At 39.1% G+C, this 21,574-nt stretch overlaps 1 protein-coding gene across 2 annotated transcripts in view; it reads left to right on the plus strand.

Moving 5' to 3' along the window:
- LOC147338626 (AT-rich interactive domain-containing protein 3B) overlaps window positions 1–21,574 on the plus strand; it is a 59,768-nt gene that overhangs the window by 10,881 nt on the left and 27,313 nt on the right. For both annotated transcript variants that reach the window (XM_086313634.1, XM_086313557.1), the window contains exons 3-4: window positions 18,584–18,658; window positions 19,326–19,398. In XM_086313634.1, the coding sequence (XP_086169760.1) occupies window positions 18,584–18,658; window positions 19,326–19,398 (148 nt within the window). The remainder of the gene's footprint in view (window positions 1–18,583; window positions 18,659–19,325; window positions 19,399–21,574) is intronic.

A 21,574-nucleotide genomic window follows, 5' to 3' on the forward strand; every position in this document is an offset into this window, starting at 1 on the left:
TTATCACGATATATATTTGAAAATTTGCGATAACGATATAACCGACGATATAATTGATGCGAGACAAAATACAACTCCACAACATTACTAGCGCAAAAAGACAACCTTCCATTTATTTTCACTTAAACAAGAAGCTGGTTTTTATGTACATTAAAGCTTTATAAAAATATAACAGTGCAAATGCAAATTCCTTGCTGAAAGTTTAACCAAAAGGCATTTCCAGTAGAAATGGGCTGACATATCCTGAGCATAACCATGTATAATATCCACTGAAGTTAAAAAGAGGTGCTTTGCAACATTAAACTGCAGTGTGCAGTACGCATTTTTCGGACCATAAGGTGCACGGGATTATAAGGCACATTAAGCGAAACAAAGCAGTCAGATAAATCAAACTTTATTAAACTCATTCTTCTTGCTTCCTCCACTTCTGTACCATTGATTCATTAATGTTGAATTCTCTGGCAGCTGCTCTATTCCCATGTTGCTGCAGTATATTAATGACTAACCTCGTATTGTGGATGGATTATCTCAGTTGTTCTCCTGACTGAAGTTTGGTCCGTTTACAGCATCCTGCCATGCGATTGCATTTGTCTCTAACCATGAAGAACCTTCACGTTAACTTTTATAAGTGGAAAAGTGTTAGTGTTCGTCCTCCAGCTTCACTGTTTATGTTATGCTAACATAGCTGTGTCGCTAGCGATCACGTAGCACATCATTATATACCAGCTAGCCCAACTTCAGTAACCCTACAAACGTCACTGCTGTTTAGTTTCCCGTCTTCATTTATGTTGGAAGTGATAGCAGAGCTGTACGTTTGATTTTTTTCAGAAATCTCTCAGTCAGAACATGCTATATCATGCTTAGGTAACTAGCGAAACTAGCGAGCTAACTTCCGCTAGCTTCCTGCTAACTTCTAACTCCGTTAAATGTAATAACTTTTATTTTCATGGATGCCTGGAAGTTAAACTTCATAGTTACACCTGGTAAAGCAGCAATGCTGATCGTTTTATTAAAGATGAAAGAATTTAGACAGTTCTTAACTCTAAGTGATGCTGCAGTGTTGTTTGACCTGAAGCATACGGAGTTTAGGACCCAGATTACTCCCAGATTTAAGAGCATCTTAGTCCGACAAATATGACAATAACAACGGCCGCTTGCATGTTCTGCAAAAAAATGTGCTTTGTTGTGTATCTGATGGACAAACACCAAACCAGTTCCACATCACGGAAGTTGCACCATTTTTACAAACCAATTCTGGTTCATCTGTTTCACTCAACAATCGGCCATGTGCGTATGAAAACAAAGGCACTGCGCATGCGCGTTTTACTCCCATTCTATCGCGATATTTCATTTTCCTATCGTTGCCTAACATTATACCGGTATTACCGTGAACGGTATAATATGGCCCAGCCCTAATAGCCAAATTAAAACGGAGAGACACCCGGCCTCAACTTTGGCAGCTGGGGGGAAACAGAGGCAAGGTCATATGACACCTTGGAGAGAAGTCTCCTTGAGTTTTATATAGGTTGGCACCATATAACAGTATGTACAGTGCACGTGTGAATCTGTTACTGTTAACACTCGTGCAGTGACTCTTGGCACACTATGTGAGGTCATGTTGTCCCCGTGATGTGTATGCTCTTATTTGTCTATCTTGATTTCATAAAATTAATTACATTTTAATGAATGATGTGCTTTATGTGACATGTAAAAACAAAACAATGTTATAGCTGCTTTTTTGCTAGCACAAAGTCTGTAAAGCAACTCACATCTAACCAGTGTTAGTTTAGTAGCTCTCACATTAGCTTTCCCCCACTGTCCGCCATTTTCCTAAGGTGGTTTCTCCGTCACTGGCAGCTAATTACCATTGGTTCTTAATAATTAAGGGAGCTATACCACAAGGAGTCATTAAGTAGTGACTCTGGTAAGTCAAACTGGTGGGTGGAATTTGTTGGAGCACCAGCATGTTCGAATAAAAGAGAACGTGAAGTGATATTTTTGTCGTATAGATATTTTGTCCCATCCTTTTTACATATCTTTGAATCTTGATGTGAATACTTTGCATTGAGACGTATAAACAAATGTTAGTCTTTTTGCAAGAGATGCAAAAAGAATAAAATAAGCACGTAATGAAAACATTGTCTGCTTCGATTGTGTCCTCGCTCAGGGTGAACCTTTTTCAAGGGTGCTGTCAGGGAGTTCTATGAGGAGCTCTATTCTCAAATGAGCTCAGTCAGACAAATTGAAATAGTGTTTGTGAGAAAATTACTTGGAATTATTTGAATTGGAAATTGGCTTTAGTCGTTTTTCATTGTCTAGTGGCTCTTTTTTTTTACATCATTCTTTGAATAAGGAAGCTAAATGGCAGATTTTTTTTTCTTCTGTGTGTTCGCAATAGCGGATGGAAATGCACAGAAATGCTTAAATGATTTTCACATCCATACACTTTCTTAACTAACTTCGTTGAAGGTTTTAGTGTTGTAGTCCAGATTGGATTATGGGATTATTATCTTGATACTGATAACCTAAAAATATCCCAGCCCTGCCAAAATCACCAACAGCAGGTGTTTCAGAAACATAATGCAATTAAGGTATAGACCTTGTCATGGGAGGAACATAAAGCAGCGTGACATTTATGAGGCTGTCTGTGTTGTAGCCACAACATCCTCCAAATGGTAAATTGCAGATGGAGTCAAAAGATATGGTCTCTTTTTTGCACCTTGTAGAAAGGCAGAGGCTGTGATGAGGTGAAGGGTGAGAGTTGTCTATTGTTTTTGGCTTTCTTGGCCGTCTCGTGCTACTGGTTTGGCTCAGCTCCAGGCTAGAGTCAGGGGGCTAAAAGTGCTAACTGGACCACTGTGTCAAGGCACTTGGGTAAACATTGCAGCTGACTGGGACCTGGCACAAAGCCACGCAGAGTAGAACAAGTTGAAAGAGGTGCAAAAGGGTTTCCTTTCACTGTTGCCTCTCTGCTTTTCAGTCTCCATTCCACTGGCTGCCAAAATCCCATGTAGTTTATAATAGCTTGTGGCCAGATTGTTTTTCAGCCAAGTCTTCAAACACAAGCTTAGTATAATCATGTACTTGTGAGAGGGAGAAAGGAGCAAAAAAAAAAAAAAAACCAGACTCCCATACGCTCAGAAAATGCAATGTGTTCAGACTCCGCCATCCAACATTTACATTCTACGTTCAGGGATTTACATGCCCCAAGTTTCACAGTTCCTGAATCACAATCACCACAAGAAGTGAGCTTTAAGTGGAGTGTCTGTAAGAAAGCCACAGGCTAACCACTGGGTAAATCCTAAATGTTGTAAAGGTTTATGGAAAGTTTCATATTAAAGAAAAAAGAAGCTTGTTTTTTATTATTTATATGAGTTTTGGATATATTATTTGATAGTATCTTGTAGGGCTGTGCGATAGGACCAAAATCTCATATCCCGATATAAGAATTCTATCGTCCCGATAACGATATAAATCACAAAAATGTGACATTTTCTGTAAATTCTGTGAATCTCGGGCAGCTCGTCTTGCGGGAAGTGTTTCCAGCTGCGCGTCATGTACCCTGAGTCGAGTGTTTTAACCGATGCATGAAACGATACATTTTTAGACATAAGTTGTAACGGCCGCCGTTTTCTTTGTGAGTATTTATTACACGGCGTGCTGCGGGGAAAAGCCTGTTCTAACGTTTGAGTCTAAGGTTTATTTTTTAGCACCTGGCGGCTCTTTTTAAATTCTCATCCGTAAATAATCTGCTCTTTCACGTGATTCAGTTTATTTTGAAAAGTCTCAACAGGATCTTGAGCTTTATTGTGAAAGGTTAATGTGGAACATAAGCAAGCGGACACGCGATGCTGTTACCGTCGTTGTTGCTAACGACAACGCATAAAAACATGCGCTTGTCCATCTGTAGTGTGGTTATATTAAATATAAGAGAAAGAGAGAACTTTAAGAAATGAATATAGCCACTACAGTGACCATCAAAACGATGAAAAAATATTGCCGTAAAGAGTTTATTTTGTAAACATGTAACAAACGATAGTGGAAAATGAAACGATAGACGTTTTTATATCGTCATCCGATATATATCGTTATATCGAACAGCCCTAGTATCTTGTACAAAACTAAATAATCAAAAAAGAAACTGATAGTATATTTTAAGAAGCGTAATGAAACTTCAAGCTTTCATTATTGTAGAGATTGTAGATTAATGTCAGCAGCATATATATTGTTAGATTCACCAATGAATTGCTTATACTGAATTATATCAGTTGCCAAAAAACCCACCAGGCTCTGACCTGCAGTCGATCTGGTTAATAGACAATCGCTCTGTGAATGGAACTATGGACCACATCAACTTAAGTCGATAATTTCAAAAGCCACGGTAGTAAATGATTAAAGAGTAGCACAGAAAATTAGAATTAGTAACAGCAGGGGCTTCACTGCACCCACATTATTATAAGAAATACGTGTAGTGGCTTTAAGAAACACAAGAAAACTACACCTCCATTGTTCAGTTTCTTCTCAGCCTGTAATGTATGGAGATTTTCTGTTGAGTTCAATTATTAGTCAAAATATAATGTATACTGCTGTCAGTGCCCAGGCATTGATCTTTTCCGAAGAAGCTCTTTTTCTAAAAAAGACAAGCATAAACATGGGACTTTTTTCAATAATGTTTGTCACAGATTTGGGAGTCCCCCCAACCCCCAGTGGAGCCAGCCTAATTAGCCAGCCATCTGGTCAAACAAAGACAACTCAGGTTTTTCCTGCCCTAAATAAATGTGATTAGAAAACCTAAAGAGGCCCTGTGCTTTCAGTAAAATAAGGATGTGTGGAGGCAGACGTTCATAAATTCCAAAAGGATTAAAATATGAAGTGAAATGTAATATTTGCAGACAGTAATTTAAGTTTCTCATTTAGAATTTGGAAATAAGCTGTTGTGAATGCATACTTTAAGTGGGTGCGCATAGATAGAAAATGAAAGTGCAACAATGATGTTTGTGAAAGTTTAGCATGCTTTTCTTTTTCATATATTTGAGGCACTGGCAAAATGTTAATTGATTTCAATATAAAAACTGCACTGGTTTTTTTTTTTTTTGCTTTTTTTTAAATTTATGTATTTATTTATCATGTCTTTCAAGCTGTATTTAATCTGCAGTTATGTATACTTTAAGCTGAGCACCACTGTAGTAAGTGACCAAATATTTTCCAAAGTGTCTCGAGCTTTTGGTGTTGAGGTTGAAGCTGCGAGGAGGTGGGGGTTTTCTGTTTTTAAATCGGTCAATATTAGTCATCTTTAGGTATAAATATAAATATAATAATTAATATTTAAATACTTATATATTATTTAAGTTCAATTCAGTTTTGTTTGTATCATGCCAGATCACAAGAACAGTTGCCTCAAGGCGATTATCATTACTCCCCATCCATTTGAGAGATGAAGCTACTGCTGTCTAAATGTAGAGCAAGGTTTCAGTTCTTCATCTATAGATTGCCTACCTTGGTGTGGGCAGGTGGTCCTGCAGAAGGCAGTGGGAGGGGAAACGCATAGTTTACAAAACACACAGTTTTTAAGCCGTGTAAACTCTCTATTTGCACATGTTTGCCTAAATACATTTACATCTATTTTTAATATAAAAAGCAAATAAAAAATTTGGCTCAGATTTAAATATTTAGATAGACTAAGCACAATACTTGCATGCCAAATTTCCCTTTATACCAGCCTGTGCAGAAAAAAAATGAACTTGCACAGGACCTTTTCTAAACTCAGTTTTGTAAGATATGTACAGTGCTGTGAAAAAGTATTTGCCCCTTTCCTTATTTCTTAGTCTTTAGCATATTTGTCGAATTGAAATTTTCAGATCATAAAAAAATTGTAATATTAGACAGAGATGATACACATTATGTAGTAGGACAGCGATCCGAAACACACTAGCAAGCGCACCCCTGAATGGCTAAAATTAAGCTTTTCGAGTGACCTATGTCCAGGCTCACATCAGATTAAGATGCTTTGTCCCGATCTCAAATAGGTTGTTCATGCTCGAAAATCTTCTAATATGGATTAATTAAAACAATTCTGCAAACAAGAATTGGCTAAAACTCCTCCACAGTGATGTGAAAAACACACTGCAAATTATTGCAGTTGCTTGATTGCGATGTTGGCTGTCATGGACGGCACAACCAATTACTGTGTTAGGGAAGTTTAGTTCTAGGTGTATTTTTTCACACATGGCCTTAATAAATGAAATTCTCAAATAAAACAGCTTTTTTCAGGTTATCTGTATCTAGTATTAAAAATGTGTTTAATGATTAGAAACATGCAAGTGTAACAAATGTGCAAAAAACTAAAAGAAAATAAATCAGGAAGGTAGCAAATACTTTTTCATTGCTCTATATATTCTGGTACAACTAAAAACAAACAAACAACAACAACAACAAAATTATGTAGGTCCCCTCATGCTGCCCAAACTGCTCTGACCTGTGAAGGTACAGACTCTATGTCTAGAGGTGTCCTTTGGTATCAGACATGATGACAGTCAGAGATCCTTTTAGCCCTAAGTTGGGAATTGGAGCCTCCATGGATTGAACTTGTTTTTTCAAGAGATCAAGACACCAAGTCAACACCTCTTTGTGATATTCCTTAGTCCATTCCTGAACACAAATGTGAATGGGTGCATTATCCTGCTCAAAGTAGCCAGTGCGGTTAGAGAATAACATGTTCATGTTCAAGCGGTGTATGTCTACCATTACTCCATTATCCTGTTCTAATGCCAACATGTCTATTGCGGGTACTTTTAAGTGGTGGACAGGAGATTGCGATGCAAGCTTTTTTACAGTGTTTTGAAGCTCTTCGCTAGTATTAAGGTTTTCATCCATGTGATCTTCTGTGGGAGTGGGCCACAAAGACCACCCATTTCACTCCATGTTTTAAGAGGCCTAGTGTGCTGATGATGGAATCAGTTGTTGTCATTCATTTACTTGCCACTTTTGGTAGCTGCTAATTATTGCAGACAGGTAACAACATCTGTCTTTTTGGAGATGCTCTAACTGGTTGTCAGTCCATTGCCACCCTGAGATCCATGCACTTATTCATTTCCCTGCTGCCAAACCATCAACTTCAAGAACTGATTATTAACTTGACATTGACAGTTGTCTTAATGTTATGGCTCATCAATGCATATGCTAAATGTATGTGGAAGCAGGTGTGGCTAAATGCAAGTTAAGCTGTTTGATCCCGATGGCCTGCCAATGACTTACATAGATGCTCGTCTGCTTTGGGTGTGTCTTCGTGTGATTTGTTGAATAAGAAATAGTTTCAAGTGCTTTGTAGAACCATTATGGTTATAAGTTCAAGCCATTTCCACTATATCTTAATGTATAAATGGTGACTGAGTAATGACAAGTAAGAATCTGGTTGATCAAGAAGTGTGAACAACATTATTCTATAGGTATTTGCAGTATTCTGCAAAGCACAATTGATCCCAATGAACAACCACGATATGGCATTTCTGGAAGAGTATGTTTTGTTACAAAGATAGCTTTCTCATTATTAAACTGTCAACAGACACTTTGATTTTTTTTTAGTTTTGATTTGGTAGTTTCCACAGTTACTGTGAGTTTTAGTGTTTGTTCGTTTCAAGGTTTTGGTCGTTTCAGCTATTCTCTGCACCCAGTAAAGATGTAGCATATTGACGGGCTGTGGAGATGAGCTCCAGATGCGTGACGATTGCAACATCTCGGCCCCGATCCCCAGGGGGTGCTGGCCTGTCAGCGGTGGAATGCCCCTGCACACTTAACGCTAGCTGAGAGGAAACAGATCCCTTTGGTTCGGAAGAGAGCGATCACATCCTATCGATTAGACTCTACATAAAGCTGTGAATTGGGCTTATGGTTTTAACATTTGATAGTGCAAATTCAGAGAGGCAGTCATAACATTAGCGTCTCAGATAGCGCGCCTACCCCCAGCCCGTATCTGCCCCACTGTTATAAGCCTGACAAAGAAGTAATTTACCCATCTGACTGCAGGCATTGCGACCTTTGTCATTTCACATGTAATTAAATGTGACGTGAAGGTTTTTTACTTGATTGTGAATATATCAAGTTCCTGCCACTGTCAGTATAATGAAAATGTCTATAAAGGCCTATCAGGTGTGTGTGATGTCTCCAGCTGCCATTAACGTGGGGGTGAAGTGGATGCTTGCTCTTTGAAAGATGTGAGATATGCAAGGTATTTTTAACCAAAGCTTTTAACCTAGAAGTAGTAGCTAATAGCTCCTTTAGCCTCAATGCAGTGCTATGGCTTCTCGCTTAAAGAGTCGCCAGTGACACGTGGAGTCAAAATATACATTTATTATCCAGCCATTAGCTTTCAAGCTCTTCGAGAATCTTCATACTCTTGTGTCATTGTCATATAATCTAATATCTATCAAGTATGATAGAGGAAGCAAAGGGAATAGGCACCAAGGGGCCAATGTTTTACCTTAAAGTTAAGTTTTAATTATAAACACTATGGTAAGGAGTTAAAGTATGAAGTACTGTATGTGATTGACTAAAATGTTTGCCTGTGAAAGGGTCTTTGAACCAATGAGTGTGAACTTCTGGCCACACCACCCTACAAACGTTGCATTTGTGTGAGGCAGCGAGAGGGGCCAGCTATGTGATGGGGGATGGGGCCTCTGCCTGTGGAATGTGGTGTCTTGGTGAAAGGGCTGGAGCTGAACAAATGCAGTTTATTTGGCAAACCAGACCTGCTGGTCACCAACAGACATGTTTACCCAAGGACTAAATAGGGAGATTCACCTCTCTCCTCATGTCTATCTTTTTTGGTTCGAGTGCAGCCACTTTCTCACACTCTCTGGCTTTAAAATTGTACAAATGCATCGATCCATCTGGACGTTTGTTTTTCCCATCTGTGTGCCTGACTACCTGTCTATCTTTGTCTTTCTATCCATTACCTTTCACCCCCCACACCTTTCTTTTTCTCTGTTTCTCTTTTTCAGCTTTGTAATTGGAGTGATTAATGGAGGGAGGGGTGGTCTTGCCTGAAGGCCTGTTTTTCAGTGGCTTATTCAAAGGTGCAGCACCGCTGAGGCCAGGGCAGGTAGCAACACGTTCTGCCCCTGGACGTTTAGCCCCTTGTCCCCGCCACTTTGTCTGTTCCCTTAAAAGCCAGAAATCTCTCAAACATGACTGGACACTCAGAGGCAGGCACGCCCCTGGGTCCTGTTCTCTGCTGCCGGTCTGCTCTCATGTGATTTGTGACCTTTTTTATGCTCCATAATAATTCTTAATGAGAGCACAGAGTAAGGAGTGGATCTGGCCGTAAGCAAGAATTTTACCATATGTTCCCGAGTGGCAGTGAGATTTACTTACATCTTGTCGCACATGGGATCACGATTAGCCCTTTGTTGGCGGTGGTGTATGACCAGCTCACCATGAGATTATTTTCAGTAATTAGGAGATAAAGGACGCCATCCACTCAGCTCAACTTCCCATGCACCCACCACTCGCCCTCCACCCCCTCCTGATAGACAGTGCCCCAATAAATGATTCCTGGAGTCCTACAGAGGGATCAAGACCCCAATTATTTGATTAGGATTAGAGATGTCTGCCCCCGACATTGTTCGTTATTACTGCCATGCTGAGAGGAAGCACATTCACTTTCTTTGAGATCGTGAAGGCAAATTGGCATATGGGCTAATTGATGGCTAGGCTTTTATTCTCTAGTAAATGTAGAAAACTAGGGATGCACCAGTTATCAACATACTTTTTTTTTTTTAGTTTGTTTGCCTTTTTGACACCGATAGAATAAATAAATAAATCTTTCAAAAATAAATTTAAAGCTCTTTGTGACTATTTTTGTTTTGGGACACTGTGCAAAACAAAACTGTTGTGATACTACAAATAGACATCAGCAATTGTCATCTTATTTGGGAGAAAATAAACAACTGTAAATGTAATCTTCTTTATTCTCATGTCCAGTTTATTACAGAAATATAAACACATGCTTGTATTTACTTATTTCAGATCTGCACGTTGCATTGTTACCAGCTTTTTAATAGCAGACAATGAATAATATTACTGGCCATTTCAGTCAACTATCCAAAAAATTTGGTTTAACAACAAAGCAGGCCTGTAGCCTCTTTCGTGGGTACTTCCCATTTATCACTATTGTTGGCTGCAATCCAGATATGTGCTGGAGGCCTTGATTGTGATTAAATTACTGCTGCCGTGTCTGTTTAAAAGATTTTCTTTGCTGAACTGTTTTGACAGGCAGCAATTTGGCTAAAAAAGATTAGTCCGGGAATGAGATGTTAAGAGTACCTGTGGGATGAGAGGGGCTCTCCTGTTATTGTGAGATCCTGTTTCTGGTGTACAGGAATGTTGGTGAATTTAAAGCCAACCTCCCTCCTATCTGTTCTGGCAGAGCTCGCACTGAACTTTCTGTTGCCCTTCATTTAGTGCCTGCGGTTGCTATAGGGATTTTGCTTGTATGAGCATGTATTTTGTTTTCATTGAGGTTAGGTGTGGCTGCCTTACATTGTTTATTTTAGTAAAACAGCAATTTGATGAGGGTCCTCTTTGAAAACCTGTGCCGTGTTACTTAAAGTAAGGTTGTGTTGATGAAGGTGCAGAGGAAGGTTAACTCTGGGAGCAGTGATCTTGCCCTCGTCTCAGTCTCTCTGGCTTGGCGGTAGATGACTGAGGATGATGAGTATTGACTTATGCTGTGAGATTGCGTCCGGAGGGGGCTGGGGACTTCCCTGTGTTTGCACATCCAGGGCTATTGATTTGGACTGCCTGTTCAATGGCTGCGGCCCAGGGGACTTGGTTTGCAATGTTCAGCTGTGTAGGGTGCGACACAGGGCTGTAACGGTGCGTGAATAAGGAAGACGGGGGTTATGGGTATGTCTCAGGGCTAACAGGGTTCTAATATGGCACAGACATGCGCCTCTTGTCATTAGCCTTTGTTTAGTCTACAGGGTCACTCTTGCAGTCTGCAGAACAACAACTATTTTGTACTCCATGCTTTAGATGAGCTTGCTTTTACTCCCATCCCAACAGTCATCAACCTGTTATCTATAGTATGAAAACGACCTACTTCCCTCAGGTGCAGTACTGCTTACAGGCTATTCAAATGGATGCTAATCTGTTTTAAAAAACAAATGTGGAAGTTTTCTTAGTCTATTTTTCCTCCCAGCTGCTTTTAATATCTTAAAACAATTCCCAACTAGTTGAAAAGTGATTATTTTCTAAGCTGAGTGGTTGGTATTTGAGTCTCCTCCATCTGCCTTCATCAGGAGTGAAGGCAAATCACATGATGCTTTTATTAAGAGCAAGCCTCTTCATCTAATAACAGCACCGCTATCAAATTGGAGAAGTGCTGTCAACATCCTGAGCAATCAATGCCATCCATCCCCCTCTCCCCAAGCAGCAGCCATTAACCCTTCTTGTTCCGGCATGCCTGGCCTCACTAAAATGGTGGCTCTTCCTCAGACATCTTTCTATAATGGCTGAGTAGAATTACCTCCAAGCTATTCACCAACATTCAAGTATGAGTGCGTGCTGTGTTGTTTGTCCAGTGCAGGGTGATTCAAAGAATGTCGGCTTGTTAAAGGTTGTGCACTGAAATGTGTGGCAGTAATGTTGCACAAATGCACACTGCATTTGTCTGCATTTTTATTTTATTTTTTGCCAAAATTGCATGTTTTACTCAAGGACCAGCAGATTAACGCTATCTCTGTCAGTGCCTACCTTTTTCTTTCTTTCTTTTTACTGAGATGATTTAACAAAAACTGCATAATTAAATATTAGCTTTAGCTTTATAGTGGAGCCTGGTTTTTATTCACCTGTGTGCTACAAAGTCTTTAAAGTCAATCTATGAAAATGTTCATCATCTCTGGGAAGCTTTGGCCCCCATTTAGAAACGATTTCTATGGGGAGAACTTGTCCAGGCACAGAGGTGTGATCTGTATGTCAACGTGTGCACAGATTTTCCTTCATCCCCCTGTGGGATGACAAACTCCTGCACACTAATGGTCATCTACCTTATTCTTATCCCTGATTTGGCGCTGTGCCAGTCAGTCACGTATGGCCGTAATGTGATTAGGCCACCCACAGCCTGTCCAGTAAACCTGCTAAGAGCATGTGAGAAACGGCGAGAGAACACAGGCTGTTTAAACATATGAAGGCTTCTGTTTATCTTCCACCCAACACACACACACACACACACACGTATAGACATCCGCATGTGTAACTAGTACAAATGCATAGACACACACACATACACGTGCCATACCTGGAAAAGATATATAATATCATTTGACCCTAATTGAAATATTAGCTCACATAAATATACTCTGGCCATAAGTTCAAAATGTAAAAACTGTCTAGAATCTATACTGCACTAAAAAAGTTACTTGAAGTATAGGTGCTAATGTAAAGACACATGTTTCCAGCAGTTCATTGAAGCAATTACAAATTATATCAGACAAGCCAGGCCTTGTATATGACTGCCATAAATATAAGCAGGGTGTGGGAATCGCTTTCTTTAAGAACTGCTTTCTGGGTTGAGCACTGAAAGTGATGTAGGGTATGAATCGACTTATCATAAGGAGTGTTTCCAACATTTCACTATCCACTCTAGCATTTAAAACAACAACAACATAGTGTTAACATTCCTCAGCTGACCAAGGTCTCAATTCAAGAGCCAACATGTCTATTCAGGGTTAATCGCTTCCATCTTACTGTGCTTTTTTTGACCCAACTGAAGAAGCAGAGGGTCTTCTATAGAGCCATCTGAACGTATTCACATTCTTACAAGTGGCAGCTGAATTTACACTCTAAGACTTAATTATAGGGAATCTGTCATAGTAGAGCCTGAGCTCGGCACTCATTTTTAGGGAGTAAAATATCCAGCTATTGATTTTATTTTTTTTTACCATATACAAAAAGATAGTGTGACACTATTTTCCATTTTTTGTTATGTCACATTTTAATACATTTTCCAATAATGTTTAAATAATTAGGAACCTAACATGAAAACAGGGGAGTGTCACTATGTACGTTTGTGTGCTGCAGGCATCACTGAGGGTTAGAATATTTCCAATGACTAATTTAATAGTGTTAATCATTTCAATCATTTCAAACCATTAATCACATTCTTCAAGAAGTAGCTTTCTTTTCCTTACTATTTTCTTTTTCTTTTTCTTGCTTGTATGCTTGCTGATTCTGACGCTGGGTACAACTGTTCATTTTCAAAGTGCTGATGAGCTATGCTGTTTCTATGGCTGTGAACTGTCTTACTTTCCGCCTTGCTTGTTTACAGCTTCCTGGCTCAGATAGAAAGAAGAAATTTTCTGTTGAAAACTAGTGAGGGAAGCAACATTTAGGCTTCTGTTCAGCATGCCACATTCATCCCTAGTTAAGAGTAGTTTCCTTCATTCAGTTTTCACTTCATTCATCACTGTAGATTAGAGTCAAAGCTACTCTGATGGATACATTATGTGAGAAGACAGTTTATAATATCATCAGTGCTTATCTTCTGTAATATAATCTGGTGACAAAATGGAAAAAATATTAATATGCAGACATATTGGACAATATATGTGGAAATGGTTATCCGTCAGCCAAAAACTGATATCTTATTTCGCCTCTACTTTGAAGTTGTTGGTTTAAAGACCAAAAAAGTATTGTAAAAACATCAACATTGATCCAGCAAAGTGGTGCAGACATTTCATTTTAGCAGGAAGGCAGTTAGTTGTTGTGGCTTTGGTTAAGATGTCTAGTTGAAGTAACTGATAATACCTTTTAAAGTCGTTGTCTGTTTCATCACATGTTAGTTTGCAGTTAACTGTTTTTATCTTGGCCACCATCTGCTCTTTATCACATCAGCCACTCTACTTTTCCTTTATTGCAGCTGAAGAGGAAAAACTGAAGGTCGTGGTTTAGAGCAGGAAAGCACTCCACAGTTGCAGTAGTCTAATGTGTGTGTTTGTGTCGGTTTTAAATGTGTGCTTGTATTGTGTGTTTTTAAATTAAAAACAAAAAACAACAACATATAAACTTTAAAGTAGTCACATTATTACATTTCTCCTCATCTTTCACCTTTGTTTACAACAGGGAAACTGTAATTACCCTTTATGCTCGTTGTTCTCAGCCTCATAAACAACACCACAAAAAGTTAAATTTACATCAACTGGCATAAGCTGCACTTTGGTGTGTTTTTGGCCGCTCGTACGCATCTCAGTTTTTGAAACCTTGCTTAAACAGTGACTAGTTTTGCTGCCATTTTAAGGATATTTCAGTACAGAAGCTCAGAGATTCAGATGTACAGCGGTTTTCATTTTGACAGCAAATTTTGTTTTAGTTTCAGTCATAGTCTTTTGACTAAAATGCCATTTAGTTTTAGTCATAATTTAGACATTTATTCTGATATTTAGTCAGAAATAAGCCTAATTATCATAAGATTATCACAGACTAAATCCAAAGTTGATTCAGCTCACTAAAGTCTCAAGTGTAAAAGTTTGCCATGTTTTTTCCAGGGAGAGTTGTTCCACGCGTTTTACAAAGCGTCTTATTTTCCTTGACATCAAATGTTGAACGTGTCCATGTGTCTACTCTTCTCTTCCTCCCAAATCTTGACATTCTTGAAATTTTGTCACGTTTTCATGAGAAACTGAGAGCATGCGAGCTCCCCCCTCACTACCTGTCTTTGCGGCAGCAGCTCAAATGTGCGCATCTAACCTTACTGCACAAGGAGATTACTTCTGATTGGATCACCTCAAAACTCCTCCTGCCTTTTTACACAACTTAATTAGTTCTGATTTGATCATTGAATCGCATTTTCATCTTGTTTTTATTTGCTGATGAAAATGCCAGTACATTTCATCGTATTTATCATCCTCTTGCATTAGTTTTTATTTAGTTATTGTCTCGCTTTCGTCAGGAAAAAAGGTATTAGATGAAAATATGCAGAAAATTATTGATCCATGAAATTAATACTGTTGTACAGAGAGATGAGACTTTCTGGAAATAATTTCTGTTTCGTTGTTTCTGGTTTTGACGTCTTCTCTTCCTGTACCTCTTGTTGTGGAGGTTTTGATGTGGAGTTTTTGTTTTTGCTGACAATGGTTATTCAGGAGAACACTGCAGAGAGTACTGACACCCTCAGCGCTGGTATAAATGGTACAAAGCGACACTGTTGTCGCTGTTTGCACGCAACATGAACAATGCGGTGAGAATAATAGGCCTAAGGCATAGAGAAGGTATATGTGTGGGCAACTAGGTGGGAATGAAATGTTAATAACCACTGGTCTGCAAATACATCTTTAGTAAATTCTTAGATATTAGATGTTACTCCTTTCACTGAACGAGGAATAGATAATTAGACAAAGTAATAGAAGATCTGGTGCCTCTTGTTGTATTGTCTGAAAGATTAGAAAAAGTATGTCAACTGTGGAAAGCATTTTCTTTAATATTATTATATTCGTCTTTTAGATATGGGACTAGATGTACTCACAAGTGAGGATATAGCAGTAAGCCTTTCATTGACTGGACACTGGTGTTCTGTCACTTTAGACCTTTGTTCCAGGCTAACATCAGGAACACCTTGACCCCTGCACTCCCATGACACAAGTGTCACTCAGGGAAGTGTGATGTTTGTATGCGTGCCTGCAACCCATACGCTACAGTCTGCTTCTTTTGTTTTAACATCTAACACTGATGAACTGGGAGCTAATTGTAATGTTGCAAGTCCCAAAATAATTTACTTTGAATAAGAGCACCTGTTAAATAGTAAGAATTTTTGGACTATGAATCAATAAACAAACACTTTGTGTCCTCTCAGTGCAGAAACGTAACCATCTTGATCTTGAAATATTGAACTCGGGGTCACAGAATGGGGAACATCCTGTTTGTATAAAAGGTGCTGCCAGCAGTTTTTTCCTAACCATGTAGAACTACATATGGCTGCAATGTGAATTATCTTCCCTTATAATCATTTATAATGGTTAAAGTTTAACAGACGTGGTCAATTGTGAGCAAAGGTCTATAGGCCCTTCAGATGTACCATAACTTATGTTTACTTTTACATGATATGTTAATCTGGATCACATATAAGAGATTGTATAATATAGGAAGCTGTTTTTGATGATGAAAAAGGTTTTGTTGTGCACACATTTTCAATACAACACTTCACAGTCTGTGAAGTCCAGTAGGATAACGTAGTGTTGATTTTTTTTTTTTTTTTTTTTTAAGTTTTGAACATTGAACTTTAGAACTATACGTTTTTTACACAGGGGAAGCATTTTCGAACAAACCCTTTTATGGTTGCTCAAAGAAAAGAAAACATTTTATCACATGTCGTCATTGCCCCTGTTAACAGCATTGCAGCATTGGATAGTTTGTGCTTGTGGTGTGGTGCAGACCATGTTTGCCCTTCTAAATAGCAGATGTCTCATTTTGTCTTCATGCTTTTGCCTTGAAACCCACCATTTGCAGTAGGTTTTCAACTTGATGGCTGATGGTATTTGTATAGGGAGCAATTGTTGACAACCGTTACACATACTGAGAGTGAGAGGCTGAAAATGACTTGCTCTCAGGGGCCTTGACAACCTTTGCCCCCCTGGCTCTTGTTTCAGGCCCTGTAATTGCCACTGACCAATGGGCTCCTGGTTGAAACTAGACTCCAGGCTGCAGCTATTAACGTCCCCCTCCAAACGGATCTTGTTTTGATTCCTGATGCTTTTATAGGTTTTGTCTTTAGGAGACATTCCTGGTCGGCACATACCGTGCACCCCTTTCTGCCCTTATTTTCCTTCCTTCCCGTCTTGTGGGGCCATTGGCCCCCCCTTCCTGCACTCACAAACATACACATAGCCTTGATCAGCTTTTGCGTTTGTGTGTATGTGTGTGTGAGTGTACGTGTGTGTGTGTGTGTATGTGTGGGCGCCAAGGCTGCTGACCAGCCCACCCTTCTCTGGCCCCTCCTGACTGCCATCTACACTCCATGAACTTGGCCACCCGTCACAGCTGCGTTAAGATTGAAGGATGGGGGGCCCTTGTATCCAGCTGGGTCGGAAGACATTGTTGGGGGCAGGGCAGGCCCAGATGCAGATGGTTTAGGTCAAATGGAGATGTTTGAGGATGAAGGGGGAGGGGGGATTTAGGAGCTCAGAGGTACCATAACTCCAGAGGTTACTACTTCAACCCCTGGACTATGCACCCTTAGTCTTTGAGTATATATTTGTTTTGATAAGTGTGTATTGCAGATTGTACTTTGTCCTATCTAGCTTAGCGAATGCGCCACTTTTAAAGCTTGTTGCAAACTATTTGAAGGGAATTCAGGCTTAACTTAATAAATGTTTGGTGTAACAACAGATGAATACATTTTTTTTTTTCATGGAAATGAGTCAGTTTTCTAAAAATAATAAATTTGTATATACATTAGTGTTGCAGTATATGTTTTTGCTTGATTAAACAAATGTTAAACTGGAAGAATGTGGGTTCAATGGGAAGCATTCACATTTACGGCAAAGTTCTTTATGTTATGGACTCCTTGGCAAGGGTTTGAGTCCAACACAGAGAGGGTCGTCTCCTCAGCCGATTCAGCACCCACAGACTGGAGCCTTAACATTTTGTCGAAATTTCCCAGTGGAGATGCAGTTAACAATGTGCCTATTTGGGATTGTCAAATCACACATTACCTACTTCTGCCCACCTGAAATTAGTGCAGCTAATTTCTAAGTTTGCTCTACGCAGCCAACTTCCCAACTCACCCAAATGGAGCATTTTCAGTAGTATTTTCAGTAATTTGTATATTTCAGTAGTTAGAATGCAACAACAGACTGTTCTCTCTGCTGAGGTCAGGAAAGCGATTCCGCTCCCTGAAGACCAACACAGAGAGACTGAGGAGGAGCTTCTTCCCGCAGGCGATACGGTCTCTCAATCACACCACCACACAGTACTGACCCACACATATGGTTCTTACACACACACTGGACTTTCTGGACTTTGGTTTTGCACAACACTGGTCACTATATTCTTCATTTCCGGTTAATACTTGTACAGCTGCTGTTATTGTGTATATATTTATTTATATTTAGATTTCTTCATACATTCTTATATAGTTCTATATTGTGTATTTTGTTGTACAGTTATTTTATTTTCAACTTTAATTTATATATTTTATCTTATTCTTCCCAGTTAAATTTACCCTTCATTCTAATTTGTGTTGTACAGTTATTTCATTTTTAACCTTAATTTATATTTTATTCCTTCCTAGTTAAATTTACCCTTTTTAATTTTTCATATTTATTTCCTATCTTATTCATAGCCTTTTCCTTTTTTGTTTTCTTTAGGTCACGAGCAGTTGTCCAAGCATTTCACTACATATCGTACTGTGTATGACTGTGTACGTGACAAATAAAAATTTGAATTTGAATTTGAATCTGAAGCAGACTGTCTCCTGTTTTGTGTCAAAACTTGAATTACCTAAAGTTATCCAGAGCTGATGTGTGAAAACCTGCTTATTTGTTTGTTTCGTTTTTTTACTGACCTCATCTGTATTTACTCTCATTTGTTGCAGAATGGCAGTGCAGGATGGGCAGATGAGGCTGACAGCAGCAGAGGAAGAGGAGAGGCCTCCAGAGACTTTGCTAAGGTGAAAAACAAAATCAAGGAAAAAAACAAATAAAATCCCAAAAGTTTTGTTACAAAAGTAGCAAAAGGAGCCCTCTATGACAGTTATGTGATAACATACATTCTCATTTCAGTAGCACATGTGGGACATGTATATAGGTCAACCTTTTGAAGTATTATACAATTGCAGAACTATAAAAATGCAGGATCTATGTGTTCCTGAAACTCTAAGCCAGCTTCAAAGAACTAAAAGTGTCGAAGCGTGAAAGATTCATCTGTGCACACCTCAAAGATAACAGTTAGCTGCTGACATGTATGTTTTGTGGTTAAGTGAGATGAAAGCATGTGTTCTAAAAAGAACATTTCAGGGAGAAAAAAGAACAAATGTCTTCCAGACAAACATTATGTATAGAGTATATGAGTCATAACAATGGTGCAATTACAACGTTTTGCAATGCTATTATGAACTATCATCATACAGTCTAACATTAAAAAGAGCAGTAGAGAAAATACAGACATTCAGGATTAAGCACTGGACAATAAACTGTATACTTAAGCACTTTGAGGCGACTGTTGTTGTGATTTGGTGCTATATATAAAATTGAATTGAGTAGACACTGTGGCTGAGCAGCCACACAGCTCTACTTTTAGCAAACAGTACCCTAATAACGTTCTATTTTTCTTTACAGCTGTATGAGCTTGATAATGACCCAAAAAGAAAAGAGTTTTTGGATGATCTCTTTGCCTTCATGCAAAAAAGAGGTAAGCATACAAAAATATTATTTTACTAATATCAGATCCTGTGGCTTGGCATGTACTGGATGGAGCATTGAATTGGAGGTTTATTCGGGACCTAGATAACTTTTAGACTTTAAGGAAGACTACAAGTTATCATCATTATACTTCAAAGTTATAATATTTTCTGAGATGGAAATTATTATATTGTTGCATTCCTACTCTCAAAACATGTAGGGTGCTTTAAACTTTAACTTTCAGTGTGACTCTATGGGAATTGCCACAGATGTGTTACTAAAGTTAATTTCTTTTTTTAGAGAGCACCAGGAATTTCAGTGTTGATTGAGCAATGTCACACCTGCAGCACAAATAGATTACTTCTTCATACAATTGCTAGAAGCCATACAAAATCAACGAGGATGAAAGTACATACAGAATGTAACTCCTTGTCTGATGCCAGTGAAACATGTTTTGCCACTAAACAACTCACACACTGGCTGAGAAATACTTCATTAATTCCCCTCTCAAGCATAAAGGCCATAAGGTATCAGCAGGTAAGATCTGCCTCAGCTGATCCTGTGTTTCTGTAGCATCAGAGTCAAGTGGATCTGGCAGTGGCCTAGCTTAGTTGGCCAGCAGGCTTCATGGATCAGCTGACTTTGTGCTGCTTTGACACTGCTTACGAGACCTGTCTGACCAGGGCTGCTAATGCACTTAGGCTTTTATCAGACAAACCTATTGCAAAGCAAATTACACTGCTTGAGCAATACCTCCCAAGGTGAATCACAATGTTATTACAGTGGTGCATACTTCACATTATGTTTTGGCAGGCTGTGATAGGTGATGATAATCTGTGAGTGTGTGTGTGTGTGTGTGTGTGTGTGTGTGTGTGTGTGGTTCACTTCAATATGTTTTGCTACAGGCTTCAGTGGTCGGTACCGTACATGAGTGAAACTTTATTTGATGCATAGTTTGTTTTGTCGGACTGACAGATGATCACTTTGTGCAATTATTATTTTTTTGGGTAAATGGGCCCGTGTGCATCGACACCTATGTGTATGTACTTGCATATGTGTGTTTACCCACTAAGGTGCACGAGAGCAGCAGCTTCTGAGAGACTGGTTAGGTCTTGTTTGGTGGGTGATGAATTAAGCCGAGTAGGAGAGGGAGGGACGGGATCTGTCAAGGCCCTGTTAGCATCTCTGTCCAGTGGCAGACGCTGGGAGTGGCTGCCTGACCCTTTACTCACGCTGGTCAGATGGAGAAATCCATCAAGCTGACTAAATCGCCACCTGACAGCAGATAACTAGCTGATTACAGTGTCACATTATTTTTCATGCAGTTTGAAACGAGTCAGCACAAACATTGAGTGAATAATAACACTGATTTAAAACAAACAAATTAACATGTAACTTGTAAATTATATTGCCATAAAGTAAATTAGGACAAAGCACAGTCCTGGTAACTCTTTGGTGTTTAACTTGTTTAACTGAATTACATTTCCAAAGAGAATTATCGTGAGTGTAACTGGAATCGGCTTACGCGTTTCAGGTTCCCATGTCAACATTAATACAGGTGATCAATATTGAGTCCAAGAGTCAGTGCTAGTTGTTGCAGTTATCACTAAATTTCCAGAGTGCTCATCTACAAGAGAAAGATACTGAAAAGACAAAGGAAAGATATTGTGAGATTAAAAAGTATTATTTATTTGAATAGTTTTATTTTACAGTTACAAGTGCAAAGTTGAAATCTAAATATCCATGGCTGCACAGTGCTTTAAATATAGATGCAGGATATGACATTAGAGACTTGATGAAACCATTGTACAAGAGAGGGTATAATTTCAGCTAGACTAGAGTGCCGTCTTCACCCCTCCCTTAAGTCAGGAGCCACTTGGCTGACCTATGCTGTCCCTCAAGCCGGAGTCTTAATCATAGGGCATTGCTTGGCTGGATTTCTTTTACACTCAGTGCCAAGAGTAAATGAGATGAAGAGCAAGCCTCTCTAAGCTCACGCTACCCTCTAATTTCTGTGCATTGGCTCCTCCCTCCATTTCATTTCATAGATATGTTGTCAAGATTATTGCAGTCCATTTTTTGTAATTAAAGAGCACTTAGGAAGCCTGTTTTGTTTTTTTTCTTTAAATGCAATGTCATTATTTGAGACTTTCTAAGAAGGGCGTAGCAAAGGGAAAATACCTCTT

Source organism: Aulonocara sp. 'chitande type north' Nkhata Bay, linkage group LG1 (assembly GCF_057382095.1).
Source record: "Aulonocara sp. 'chitande type north' Nkhata Bay isolate Kocher_YH1m ecotype deep benthic linkage group LG1, A_spYH_male_GT1.1, whole genome shotgun sequence".
Taxonomy (NCBI): Eukaryota; Metazoa; Chordata; class Actinopteri; order Cichliformes; family Cichlidae; genus Aulonocara; species Aulonocara sp. 'chitande type north' Nkhata Bay.